The sequence below is a fragment of the Blennius ocellaris genome (genome assembly GCF_963422515.1).
Source record: "Blennius ocellaris genome assembly, chromosome: 9".
Classification (NCBI taxonomy): Eukaryota; Metazoa; Chordata; class Actinopteri; order Blenniiformes; family Blenniidae; genus Blennius; species Blennius ocellaris.
This window is the reverse complement of record NC_137658.1, coordinates 6,259,638-6,273,499: the sequence shown is the minus strand read 5'-3', so window position 1 is coordinate 6,273,499 and position 13,862 is coordinate 6,259,638. Positions and strand designations below refer to the sequence as shown.

General features: G+C 45.7%; 1 protein-coding gene across 1 annotated transcript; it reads right to left on the bottom strand.

The window, feature by feature from the left end:
- Positions 1-1,715: 1,715 nt before the first annotated feature.
- vegfba (vascular endothelial growth factor Ba) lies at positions 1,716-12,466 on the bottom strand (the record flags this gene model as incomplete). The annotated part of the gene is made up of 9 exons (XM_080502422.1): positions 1,716-1,805; positions 3,014-3,157; positions 5,205-5,229; positions 5,317-5,400; positions 7,473-7,508; positions 7,632-7,705; positions 7,804-8,000; positions 8,098-8,149; positions 12,389-12,466. The coding sequence occupies 9 exons, from the start codon at positions 12,464-12,466 to the stop codon at positions 1,716-1,718; spliced, it is 780 nt and encodes a 259-aa protein (XP_080358548.1).
- Between the last annotated feature and the right edge of the window lie 1,396 nt (positions 12,467-13,862).

The following is a 13,862-nucleotide window of genomic DNA, read 5'->3' as shown; positions in this document are numbered from 1 at the left end:
GAACGGGCGTCAAGAAAATGGGCTTGAACTCCTGGACCCTCCGAGCTGCAGCTCCGGCTCGTCACACTGACTGACAAGCCGGCTCAGACCTCGTCCTTTTCTGAAACGGTCACAGTTCACGTCCCCCCCCCCCGTTCCCACCCGCCGGCCAAGCGCTCGTCAACCAACATGGAGTTAAACTGTGAGATTCGGTCAGAATATAAACAGGTTATGCTCTGGACGAATAATACTCTTTCCACCACGGCTCCGACGTGCAACAACAGCAGACGTGTTTTCCTTTCACTGGCGCTGGGGACGGCCATTTGCTTAGTTTCTGTGTTTGGCCGAAAAAAAAAAAAAAACACCGCCCTACTGATTGTTTGAATTACACTTTATAATGTATAGAGTCTCCCATTTGTGAGCTGCCTCTGTTTAAACTCAATACATTTGGGTATGGGTTTAACCGGCCACCCAGCGTGACTCTTTATGCAGACGGATTAAAGATGAACAAAAAAAAAACCCAAAACAAAACAAAAGAAACGTTCTGCAATATAGAATATCTTTTCAATTAACTCAAAAGAATTATAATATAATATAAACAGAGGTAAGAAATAAAATACTTTGTGAAGACTTTGCAAAGTGAATTGCATATTTAAAACAAGAAAAACAAAAAGCAAACTTGTATTTGCACACTCAGCGTGGCACAAGCAAAAGCTTATGACTACCTGCATTCATTTCGCGACGTGTGAGTGAGCGTGGATGTATGGGTGCTGCAGCAACAGTGTGTGTGTGTGTGTGTGTGTGTGTGTGTGTGTGTGTGTGTGTGTGTGTGTGTGTGTGTGTGTGTGTGTGTGTGTGTGTGTGTGTGTGTGTGTGTGTGTGTGTGTGTGTGTGCGTGTGCGTGTTCGCGTCCTCAGTTTGTAATGACGTCTGTGTTCCCGGTATTAAAAGTGTGAATGTTTGTGTGTGTGAAGCGGTGGACAGCCGCCAGGCCTCATTATTGTCATTCTCCTCACTGCCTAAAAGCGAGGCAAAGAGAGGCAAAGCGGCTCCTTTCAACCGAGGAGCCGGGGAAAAGATGGGAGACAAAAGGCCAAAATTAAACAAATGCCGGAAAGCGGCTTGGAGGGCCAGCCCGTGGTCAGACGCTTTGAATGAGAGGGAACGGCTGCAGGGATAACCCATCTGCGTCTTTCACTGGGGAGACCACACAGATACGCCCCACCCCAGACGGCAGCTCAACTATAGGTCCACGCACACTGGGGTGCCGGTTCATGCGCACGTCTTATGTCCTCATGTGCATTTTCTTGGAGTTCACCAGTAATCTTGTAGGCGCTTGTTTTTTTGTTGGTTTTTTTTAAATCCTCTGCACAAGCATTGACCTTGACTTGACCCTGGAATTTCCCGCGAGCAAGCAATCGTGGCTTCCACTGAGGCTTCAACACGTGGACGTCTGTCTGAACACGATGATAAGTGTTTCATTGTATAAAAGTCCGGCTGCAGCGGGGAGAGAAGAGTCGTCCAAAAGCCTTGCAAGCCTCAGATTCTCACTTGTCACTTCCAGTCTCCCCCTCCGCTGGATGTGTTGTCGCGACGCTGCATGTCTGAACACGTCGACCAACAGAAGCAAAGGGGGCAAGGAGACGTCGGCAACCCGTTTAGACCTGGAGTCAATTTGAGCTGTGGCAGTGCACTTGTTGCTCTTATTTCCGCTCCTCCACGCTGTCTCCCGCGCGTCATATTTCCTTCAGTTCGAGGTAATGGATTTGGAAGTGTCCGTATGGCACGTGGCTCTGCTGCTGGGAGTGGGCGATGAACTGACAGAGCTTTTGTGGAGAGGAGGAGGAGGTGAAGAACGAGTGGGTGAACACATCAGGTCCTCATGGCGTCGCACCTGGAAACAATGAACAGAACAGGGAGGGAGATTTGAACGGGCAATCTCTTCGGCATACAGAGGAGTGCAACTCACATTAATGTTGACGTGGTTCTAATGGTCCTAATGGTGGTTCTAAACGAGCACTGACGTGTCGTTTTTTTAGCTTTTTGTCAGATAGATGGACAGATGGATGGTAAGAGAGTGAACTTTATTAACCTCAGTCTTAGTTTACAATTTGAATATCCAGTGTGTGTCTTGTACAGTTATTGATAAGACTTCCTCCTATCCAGAATATTTCCTTTATATTATATATATTGATGAGGCTGCAAATTGGTCTTGTAGTTATCCCTCTTGCTAAAGCAACAAACAGCAACAAAACCCCCACTTTGAGTCCTTTCTGTGTGGAATTTGCATGTTTTCTCTGCATGCATTGGCTTTCTCCAGGCGGTCTTGTATTTGCATGGGTCCTTAGGTGTGTGATGTCAATTTGTGTGACTGTTTCAGCACTGGGATGAAGGGTTTTCTTTAAGGACACCTCTGCTGCACAACCACCTGAGCTACAGCTGAGGAAAAACTAAGGTTTAGACATTTGTGTTGTTGCCAAAAACCCCTTAAAAATTAAAGCTTATAGGGTTTTCCATTCACCAGTCAGTCTCTTATTGATCTCTTATGCAGAACTGAGGTGTAGAGTTGCAGGACTTCCCATGAACAAGGCCTCCAACTTAACAGAATTGTGTGGTTAAAATATCAGGAGCACTGAGATAGCGCCAGGTTGGACTCCTTTTGGTCGCTTCCTTTATTTTGGGGGATAAAAATTCAATTCTCAGAGGTTTTGCTGCGTACTGAGAGGCAAGCATCACACATATCGTTCCAGCATACTGACGACGTGAGTCTGCTCTGTCCACACATCCCGAAGGTGCAACTATGACACTCGTGTTCAGTACCGCTGATGGCAAAAGTGGAGCCTCATCCAGAACAATAACCTGCCGTTTCAATGGGGCTCGTCAGAAGCATCAAGTCAATGACACTCTCTCTCTCTCTCTCTCTCTCTCTCTCTCTCTCTCCAGTACTCATCCCTCCATCTCCTCAACTGTGAATCATACTATATCCGTGCGCCCCAAAAATACCAAAACGTGTCTTTGTTGAGTGTGGACTGACTTGCAGCGACGCGGATTGAGTGTCCGGCCTCTCCGCCTGCAGCTCTCGGCCCTGACGGTACAGCGGCACTGACATGACGTCGCATCCAGCGTCCACTTCCTCCCTCGGCAGGGGCGGCAGCGAGGAGTCGGAGGAGGGGAGGAACTGGTGGGAGGAGGTGATGGAGGACGAGGAGAGTACGTGGCTGGAGGAGTTGCTAAATCTTGGACTCTGGGTAAAAGAAAGGGAAGAAAAAGATAATAATTCAGCACCAAGCCGAGCAGTGTGTTTTATTGCTTTAGTACTGCATTCCACTGTTAGGATCTCCATTCACTACAGTACAAATGACGCTTTACATTTTCTGTGTAGTTCAGGTCGGAAATGATCATTTTCGCTGTTACTTGGTGGGAAAAGGTCACTTTCATTCATTCATTTAAGTTTCCAATCAATTACTGTGACGGACCTCCGTCTTCTACTTCACTCCATCATGAAGCTGGTGTATTTTTACATTTCTCACACAGATAGTTAATATTTTGTCTCACTTGCAACACAAAGCCTCTACATTTCCACTCAGTGTTGCACTGCACAAGAAAGATGTGAATAAACCGTGTTCTTTGCAATCCATTATATGACACAGCTTTGACGATAAACCACCATAAATATTTATCTGTTAAAGATCCCCCCCCCAAGATAGTCAACTAGCGAATTTGACGTCTCGCTCCACCCCATATGAATGCTCTTAATTATTGCATTAGTATGTATCGATACCAAAACAACATTTCTACGATAAACATTTATTTGATAACGGTTTATCTGCAAATCTGGATTCATCCTGATTCAGCAACTGATTGCTTGCTGTGTGCTGATGGTGCAGCTTTAGTTTGACTTCCTGTCTCACTGATTTCTTCTGAAATTGCAAATAGGTGGACTATACACTGCCATCCAGTGGTTGGAGGAGGAAAATACTTTTACTTTATCTTGATAAAGTATGAATTCGGGTAACAAATAAATTCATTTGGCAGTTTATTTGCTTTGTTTGATTTGCCTAAAATGTGTCTGATGCTGAATTTGAATGTTAGGACGAATGGGCGGCTGTCACAGACGCTTGTGTTTTTCTTCAAGAGTTCTATTTTTTTTTTAATTGCTGTAATAAATACAATTTACAAATACGTCACCTCACATAAATTATTGCAACACATATCTAGATAATAGTTTCTAACTCCTGTACTGTGAATTTATCACAATCAAGATGAAATGGCACAGAACCCCCCCCCCCCAGAAAACAACTTTGAAGGATTCATCTGCTAGAGACCACAAATGTCTGAAGAATTCCAGATCTTGTGACGTTTCAGCCCAAAAGCCGAGGGCCGGCTGATTAAAATGAAACGAGGCTTGTCTGAACGCGCAGCGCGTCGGCCAGAAAACCAGCCCACACAATGCAGTGTGTGTGTGGGAGACGTGTGACTAAAATGCAATAGTGCATCCGTCGCTGCTGACAAACCCTCCTGTCGCCCATCTCTCTCTCTCTCTCTCTCTCTGTAACCTCACCGTGACTATTCTCGCTTTGCTGAATATGACGCCTCGGGTTTCTCCTCGACACACCCTGCACTCTGTCCCGCTCTGAGAAAAAGTTGCCAGCATCAGTCGGTCCATTAAGTAGAGCTGGTTCTGCCTCAGTCTCCCCGAGAGTTTGGCGGCCTTAATGAAGTTACTTAATGAGGCAGAGAGGGCCATCTTTGTTCACATTCCCAGTGACCACGCCTGCCGCTGGCATGGACAGAGGACGGGGCATTTAGGAGCAAATTACGCAGATTTCACCCCTGCCAGAGTCTGAATAAAGCCTGTTCTGAGTGATGGATGGGTGCTTGAGGAACATCACACCCAAACCGAGTCACCTCTGGCCCGCAGGGGCCGGAAATGACTGACGGCAGCGCAAAGGGGAAGCAGACAAATAAAAATGGGGAGGAAAAGAGCGCCGACTGGTTTATCCGTCGCCACTCCAAACTCAAAGGGAGCCTGAAACATGTGGCGGCTCCATATTTTGATTGCAGAGGCTGAAGTTATGTCGTACGTATCGTACGTTACAACACTAATTATCTACCGACAAAACACTGATAACTATGGAGTTTAGTGTGTGTGTGTGTGCCTGCCCTTGATTCTTGAGGTCGTAAAACAAATTGTCCTTCAGCTAAAAAAAAAAAAAAACGCCGACCAGATAACCCAGTTCCTTCTCCAATCTAAAGTTACGCACAGAAACTGAGAGTGTCTGAAACAGCCACCAACAGGCTCGAAGCCGAATCAGGAACTCAGGTGATTGTGCTTACGGAGGTCTGACGTCCTCAGGTGTCTTCTGTCTTGACTTCCCTCGCCCTTTTTTCTTGTCTTTTCTTGCAGGAAGCAGATCCGGTCTGTGAATGTCAAGCAGACAAAATATCACACTCCTTATCCGGGAAACAATTGAAACAACAATAATCTCATTTCATTTTGAGTTGAAATAATAGAAAAAAGAACCCCCAACAAAACAACAAAATAAGAACAGAATTCTGTTCCAGCTTAGGAAAATAACAGAATGTATACTTGGGAGTTGCAGCCCTATGGTGGTCATTCACTGCTTTTAGTTTCACTAATCTATTCCTGCAATTTTTTTTGCATGTGCTTTCTACTTCAATATTCTGATCACCTGCCATACAATCATTTACTTCAATTACTTTTTTTAATCATCACATGATGTGATTGTTCTACATTAATCACTGTGTCTTTTGACTTTCTAGCGTTTTAAAGGAGCAAACTGGCCTTTCAGAAGCTCTTGTATATTCACCAGTGGCCTGCTCCTTTTTTGTAAATGGTACATGGATTTCACCTCCATGGCCCCTTCTCACTGCTCCTATAGTCTGAAAATGCTCAACGTCATTAGTCACGTTCGTCCATTCACAAGCAGACTCACACACCAACGGTGACGGCTGCCGTGCAGCGCGATTAACCTCCATTGTAGTGAAGCAGCATTCTGCTCTGTGGTGACGAATAACTGAGAAGTATTGAAAACATCGGGACGCCACACACCAGAGAGAGTGTTTAGAGTGTTTTTTTTCCTGATCACAATCTGTTTCACTTTTTAATGGGACCTCGGCAAAGTGCTGCTTTTAGTTTCTCCAGCTCCAGCTCGTCTCATTTGCTGTATTAAACTGTATCCGATTACGGGTAAGATGTTTATCAGCTTAGCCCTGACAATATGAACAGGTTGTGCCGCTGCTACTGTTGTTTTTGGAGCTCTGACGGGGGATTGGGATTCGTGACTCTGCTCTGTGAGAGAGGGAGGGGGAGAGAGAGAGAGAGAGAGAGAGAGAGAGAGAGAGAGAGAGAGAGAGAGAGAGAGAGAGAGAGCAGCACATGGCAGGGGAGATAAAATCATCACTATGGTGACAACAGGATGCGGGTCGTCCCAGGGGATGCTGGGAGAAAGTCACACACACACACACACACACACACACACACACACACACACACACACACACACACACACACACACACACACACACACACACACACACACATACATTGGAATCCTTTATTTATGTTCACGTCCTAACAGGAAGCCGGGGGACATAAACTTTAGAGATGCAATCAAATGATTGTCTGCTTGGACCTGCCAGCACGAGGTACACAAACAAACAACAGGCATCCAGCAGAAACGTTCCCCTCAGTGCACGGCGATCAGTCCCAGCCGACACTCGGCAGAACCTTGAACAGCACAACGCTTTTTTCAGGCTGCGTATGAATCTCAACACTGAAACTACTTGAACAACATAAAGGGGAACACACTCAATGTGCAATTTGATGAATGCCACTGAATGTAAACAAAACATTTGTTTCTGATAAGTTTTATTTGAACGTCTCTATTGTAACCAGGCTCCTATGTGATTTTTTTTTAAATTATTTACAGTTTAAATGCACCTTTTTTTATGTATTTCATTGCCTGAATTTGCGACAGTGTTTAAATCCCTGGTGGGCTTCTGTGCATAATACAATATCACCACTGATTTCAAATGTAAAGCTCAGTTGAACTCTGCAGGTCCCAAATAATGAATGTGGGAATGAAGAGCGATTATCTTTCAAACAATGTTCAACCACTGCTGACTGCTTGAGTTTTATTCCATTCATTAATCATTCTTTCCTGGTTCGGACACTCTGGACCAAAGAGGCCTTTCTGTTTGGAGTTTGCACGTTCCCATTTGCTTTTCTTACTCCCACCATCCATATGCATGCTTGCTGGATTAATTGGTGATTCTGAATTGACTATAAGAGTGTGATTGTCCGTGTCTCTGCGCTGTAAAGGACTAGCCCCTCGTCCAAGTGTCTGCTGAGTGGATTCCAACTGCCTGTGATACCAGGCCGCTCGAGATGAAACTGAGATGAAGCAACATACATTTGAATTGATTATCCCTGCGAAGCACAGAGGCTTTAAACAGAGACACAGTTTTACCTTGTTGTAGGTGTTGGTTGGGATCGCTCTTTTAATCTGCACACAGGAAGAAAGAATGGAAAAAAAAAAAAACCAGGCAGTGAGACTGATGACAAACAGGTTCATCATGCATTTCTCACAGTGTGTGTGTGTCTGTCTGTGTGTGTGTGTGTTCATTACCTGCACTCGCACTGGCTGTGCTCGACGAAGGGCAGCTCGATCACCTCGTGCTTCATGAAGGACGTCCTCATCAGCTGCGACACAGATCGGAAGCATCACTCAATCCTCAATCCAAGCACACAGCGTGTGTGAGTGTGTGTGTGTGTGTGTGTGTGTGTGTGTGTGTGTGTACCTCCATGGTGAGTGTGTGTGTGAGCGAGGGGACACACTCCAAGGCCTCGTCGGCACAGCAGCCGCCACACCGCCTCACGGACACGCAGGACGGCACGAACAGGTGATGAGTCTCCCCCGGCAGCTCCCGCCAAACCTCCACCAGAGTGTCCCGAGGCTCGCAGCCGCTCCGGCTGTACACTTCCAGCCACTTTCGCACTGTTTCAGAGGCAAAAATCATGGATCACACTTTTACTTTTACTTTTTTTTTTAGCTTTTCAAAGTTTATCTTTGAAGAGGTACGTATGTGGCTTACCCTCACGACCTTCGCGGGATTTGGGGGAGTCTGCCGGTCGCCAGTGAGCAAGCTGGAGGGAGGAAGTAAAATTAAATCTGTTATTCAAAAGAATGAATGTAAAAGCCAAAGTAAATTTGATTTTAACCAAATTTGACTGGGATTGCTTGATACTTAGTGTCACAATAAGAAGAAATACTCTTACAATATTTTATGTTTAAACAAAGTCTGAGCAGTGAAATAATGAGGTTCATCGAGTCTCCAAATGAATCTAAAGGAAAAGACTTGGGTTTCTGAGAACACTTGTGCTCGTCACACGTTTTTTTCACAGTCACCTTCAAACACAGAAGCCAAGAAGAGGATGAGGCTGGTGTGAAATTACATGCACGATGCAAGCAAGCTCAACTAGAAAAACCCGTGCATTAAGAAAGACGTGTCAGGAAAACAAGACTCTTGTTTCATACATTGGATGAACAGCGAAAAAAATCCAATATGAATAAAGATCTTAGTGTGAAAGAAATTACTCAAGTGGAGCTCATTCAGCTGCACCAAATATTTTATAACTTCGACTTACAATATTTATCTCTCCAACGAGTTTAAAACAAGATGAAAGTTCATATTCTGACGATTTGCATTGCATATCAGAATTGAAACATGACACACTGGTGAGGTCGAAACTTCACGGCCGACAAAAAGCAAAAAGTTGCTGGAGCCGAGCAGCAGATCAAAGTATATTTCTGTTAATGAATAGCGCAATATTTCACACCCGCCATCGGGATAAGAGAAGCTCCATAAAGGGGGTCACTATCACGAGGAAAGGGAAAACGCTGGACTTCAGCATTCAGATACAACCAAAGGAGAGAAAGCCGCTCGGCATTAAGACGGCTGAATAAAAATGCCCCTCATTTCAAGACACATAAATAATTTCCAGCTCAGATGAGGTCCGTTGGTCCAGCGTCTGAGCGTACGTTCAAATTTCAGCCACATATTTGCCTCCGAGCAGGAAGCTGCTGGGTTATCGCGAGAGCTGCACCTGCTACCTTTGCCCTGAAGCCCATCGAGCGGTTATGATACTGAAAAAAACCCAAAACAAACACCTTCAGTAGTGTGCTGGTTTAGACAGTGAGACTGTCTGCCCCCTTTACTTCTCAGCAACAACCAAATAAATAACAATTAAAAAAAATTGTGAAAAATGTCTTGCCTTGACAGAACTATCTATCGACTGTCCATCGTGTAATATTCCAAAGGAAAATTGAGTAGTTTTGATTTTACAACGAGATTTAACACTCTGAAACACGTGATAACTGTGTGAGACCAAGTCTCACCCGACATTTACCTGAGTTAACCCCATTGGTTGAGCTTGTGACTACTCGATAGAGCAACCAGGAACAAGTGGCACTTTGTGGCGTTGGTTTTCCATCACCTGAGGGCAGTCCTGACGTCAGAATTCCCACACAATTGAAATAAATATTGTTCCCCGATGCAGAAAGAAAATGAATCAGCAAATAAATCCTCTTATAACTCCTTAAGGTCATCTTATGACTCATCCACAAGGCCAAGCCGCGGGATTGGAAACCACCGGACGCTCTAAAAACGTCTGGTTTCCAAAATTACCATATCCTTGAAATATACCAATGGAGAACATGTGAACTCCCCCAAAAGAAATCTCCATTTCGAGAAAAAGATGATCAGACATCGCAAAATCGAGTCATTTACATTTGTTTAATGATTAACATGAACAATGTTTTGAGAAGAATTGTACATGGGTGTGGATAAATTGTGTTTGAAAAGAAAATAATGATGGAATCAAGCCCAGACTCAAACCTGGGACATTTTCACAGCGAGGTGACGGTGCTTGCCACGTTTCCGACACGTCACACTGCTTCACGCGCACGTTTCAATGTCATAGTGATATTTGACAAGTGCACAGTTCTACTCTATCAGTCTCATTTTATTCTGTTCTAATTGTTTGATGGATAAACAAGACGAGGGAGAGTCACGTCAAGATGAAGCGCCGTTTATTAATAATGCAACTTCTTTTAGATCTGACGGTGGAACTATTACTTGTAGTGGAATGACGGGGGGGGGGGGGGGGGGTGTTTTTTTTGTTGTTTTTTTTTTAAATGCGTTGCTTCACACACACTGAGCACACACACAGAAAGAGGGACTGGATTTGAATTCCCTGTTTGAGCCAATGCGTGCATGAAGACCAAGGTCATTTTGTACGAGAGTGTAGACTTTGTTCATCATTGGCCTTCTTTTAAACAGCTCCACCCCCCACCCCGCCCCCATCTACACACACTCTCACACACACACACACACACACACACACACACACACACACACACACACACACACACACACACACACACACACACACACACACACACACACACACACACCTGAGTGCCAGCCAAAGCCCCCACGTCTTTCTGTCGTCTAACTCATCTACGTAACTCCCAGGACACGTTGTTCAAATGAGCCACACACACGTATGTGTGTATGCGTATGTGTGCGTGTGTGTCTGTGAGTGTGTGTTCTAGCTCCACTGAGCTTCATCACCACAGGAGGAGGAGGATGACCCCCTTTTCAAGCAGACAGCATGAGAGCCCAGAGTCTTCAGGAGGTGATGAGGTTTTTTCTGGCGCACGCTGTCACGTCGCGTCTCGAATGACGAATCACTAAAAAGACGCCCGGCGTGGAGCAGCACAGAGCCAGGGCTGCGTCCCACATCACTCCGGAGCACCGTCTGTCCCCAGACGCAAGTCCCCAGACATAAATAAAAAAGCAGCGCTTGTAGGTTTCTCCGTGCGATTGTAGGGGGGAAGGAGGCCGTACGTCACACTCAGGACTTGTTCTCATGAACGAGGGCACCGTCGTGTTTAAATTGTACAGAGCAAACATCCTACTTCGCCGCTACTTTTATTTGATAATAACACATAACAAATGTCTGCGGAGCGCGACGTCTGCGGAGCGTGCGAAACGCGTCCATTGGTACGAAGCGTCCAGACAGAAAGCTGCACCCTGGAAATAGGACTCGTGAATGCTTAGTGTAACTTTGCATCAAATTTCACTCCTTCTGTACCAATTTGAGAATGTTTTTTGAAAGTCTCACTTTGGGTTATTTTGTATCCCAGTCTGGTTATTTTATGTCATATTTTTTGTGTCTCCTTGTGTTTTGTGTCTCTTTGGTGTTGCGTTTGGTCGTTTTGCATCTCTTCCTGGGTTTATTCCTGTGATAAGACTGGGGGCCCCCAGTGCCCCTGGGACTATGGGCCTCTGGCCTTATACTCATTCAGTATTCAGTTCATGGTCACCAGAGACAAAAGAATTAGCAATGACACAGCTAAAATATTTGTTGCTTGTCATTCATAACGCACAAACGCCAGCTTTTGTCTGGTTTTCTACGGGGTTTTTTTGGTACCGTTTTCGGAAACACCGCCCAACTAGTCTGTCTATCGAAAATACATAGACTCGTCGATGAATACAAATATTAAAGGAGCATTGCATTACTAAACTGCTTTATCAATATCTAATACCTAAGAGGTCATTAATAAGATGTCGCTACTGTTGGGTTGCAACATTTAAAAAGTGCAGGAATATATCTTTGGAATATATCTGAAATGAGCTGGTTAAAGAAGGTGACCAACAATAGTTTAACTATGACTTCTGTTTTCCACACGCAGACTGAAAACAACTGATCAGTTGACCTCTGACCTCAGAATCTCTATGAGCTTAATTTCAAAATGAAATCATTAATTGATTCAATCACTAAAATCCTTTAGTTGACAAGCAAGATTGTCATTGTCGCTGGGCAACCAGCGGAAACTCAAATTCTAAGATGAAATGTTGGGGTTTTTTTTCACCCCAAAACTTTTTCTATGAATACAAATTAAAACAGATGAGATGTTTCCTTCACTGCAATAGAGATTTAGCAGGAAAACTGGGAAGTTGGAAAAACCCTATAAACTCTTGATAAAAGTCAGTCCTTATATAATCTCTGTACAATATAACAGCAATGAATCAATGCCCCCCCCTAAAATCATTCCAACTCTGAGGACGATCTGCAGTTTAACCTCCTGTAGGCTGTTGTGACGGTTTTCCAGTCCCACCAGGACCTGAAGTGACAGGTGTCATTGACCTGGAGGTTAACCTGAACAAAGAGACAACTTCTCCCACACGACGTTAGTCCGATTAAATGAAAATAAAGGGGTGTGGGGGGGGGGGGGGGGGGGGGGGGGCTTTCACGATAAAAAAAATTGTAAAGAGTCACTATAGAGGGGCAGACCGCTGAGGTCTGATTTATACGTACCTTGGCGTGGGACCTGGGTATTCTGGTGAGCAGCAGGAATTGAAACATTCCTAGAATAACTTGAAGCATAATCCTCATTGTGCAGGAGTCCAAAGGGGCACGCAAAAAAATATTTTTTTTGGGGGGTGGGGGGGCCACTGAAGAAGAAGCAGAGAAATAAAGAAGGGGGCTGGTCGTCCTCCCTCCCTCTGCCTCCGTGACCGATTAGAGACGCAGATATCCCGCTCTCACTCCCCGGCCTCCCTTCCGTGAAAAGACTCCCACGGTGGCATCCTCGGTGTCAGGAGGAGAACTTTGTTGAGTCACATTTGATCTTTGGTGAAGGTCTCAACTCTCACCCGGAGCCAGTGGTCCCTATAAACTTGTATTCTCTTAATTAGACACAGAAATCTTCCAGAGCCCTCTCCATAGTGATCTCACACACACGCGCGCGCGCGCGCGCGCACATACAATGGACAGAACGTGCGTCTGTATTGATGTTCGTTAGGAAATCCTGACCCTTGATTTTTTTCCCCCCTGAAAGTTGTTTGAACTTTAAAGTGATGCCTATTGATCTATTTCAGGCAGCGTCAGTCTGCGGGTCCCGGTCCCGGGAAGCCGGTAAGAGGAGTGGGGGGTGATGGGGGGGTCGGCCGCGGTGGCGTGAGGGGACGGTCAGACAGATTCCCGTTGAAATGAGGGAAGCGCAGATAATCCTGCGTGGGAAGAAGAAAGGAAGAAGAAGAAAAATAAAATCCTAATCATATGATCCGGTAAAAGGTTGTATTATCCGGTAGAGATCGGTCGCTCTTGGCCCGGAGGAGCAGCGACGGTGCGGCATATTCCTCTCTCCGGTCTCTCGGTCAGTCTCTCACGCCGTCTCGCGCGCGCTCGCTCTCTCTCTCTCTGAAAAATGTGACGTTACGCGTCCAGACGCGTCTCGAGAAATAAACCTAGAATAGCGTCCGCGGCGGCCCGGTGCGCGGGGGGGGGGGGGGTCCGGGGCCGGGGCCGGGGAGCAGCTGGGCAGACCGATCACACACACCGGGAGACGTCTGGAGACGCGGCGGGCTTCACGTGTTGTTGTGGTCGGCTTCCTCATTTCCTTTGCCCTTGAGACGCGCGCGCAGCGGAACCATTGCGCTGCCAACTTTTTCCAAACGGGACAGGCGCACTGGATTACAGGTGCGGCGTGTCTGCGGGTCCCTCGGTGGGTGGTGTGTGTGTGTGTGTGTGTGTGTGTGTGTGTGTGTGTGTGTGTGTGTGTGCGTGTGTGTGTGTGTGTGTGTGTGTGTGTGTGTGTGTGTGTGTGTGTCCACCGAGGACACCGAGGTCATAATCAGCAGGTTTTCTCTCCAACCTTTATGACCAAAAGGAGCCGTTTTTATTTGTGCGTCTTTTCGCCAAAATCGAATTCAACCGGAGCCGCAAAACCTTCTTAAAACGAGATGAACGCAGCTCGTAAAGTTCCATGTATAGTTTCCAGATCTTATGT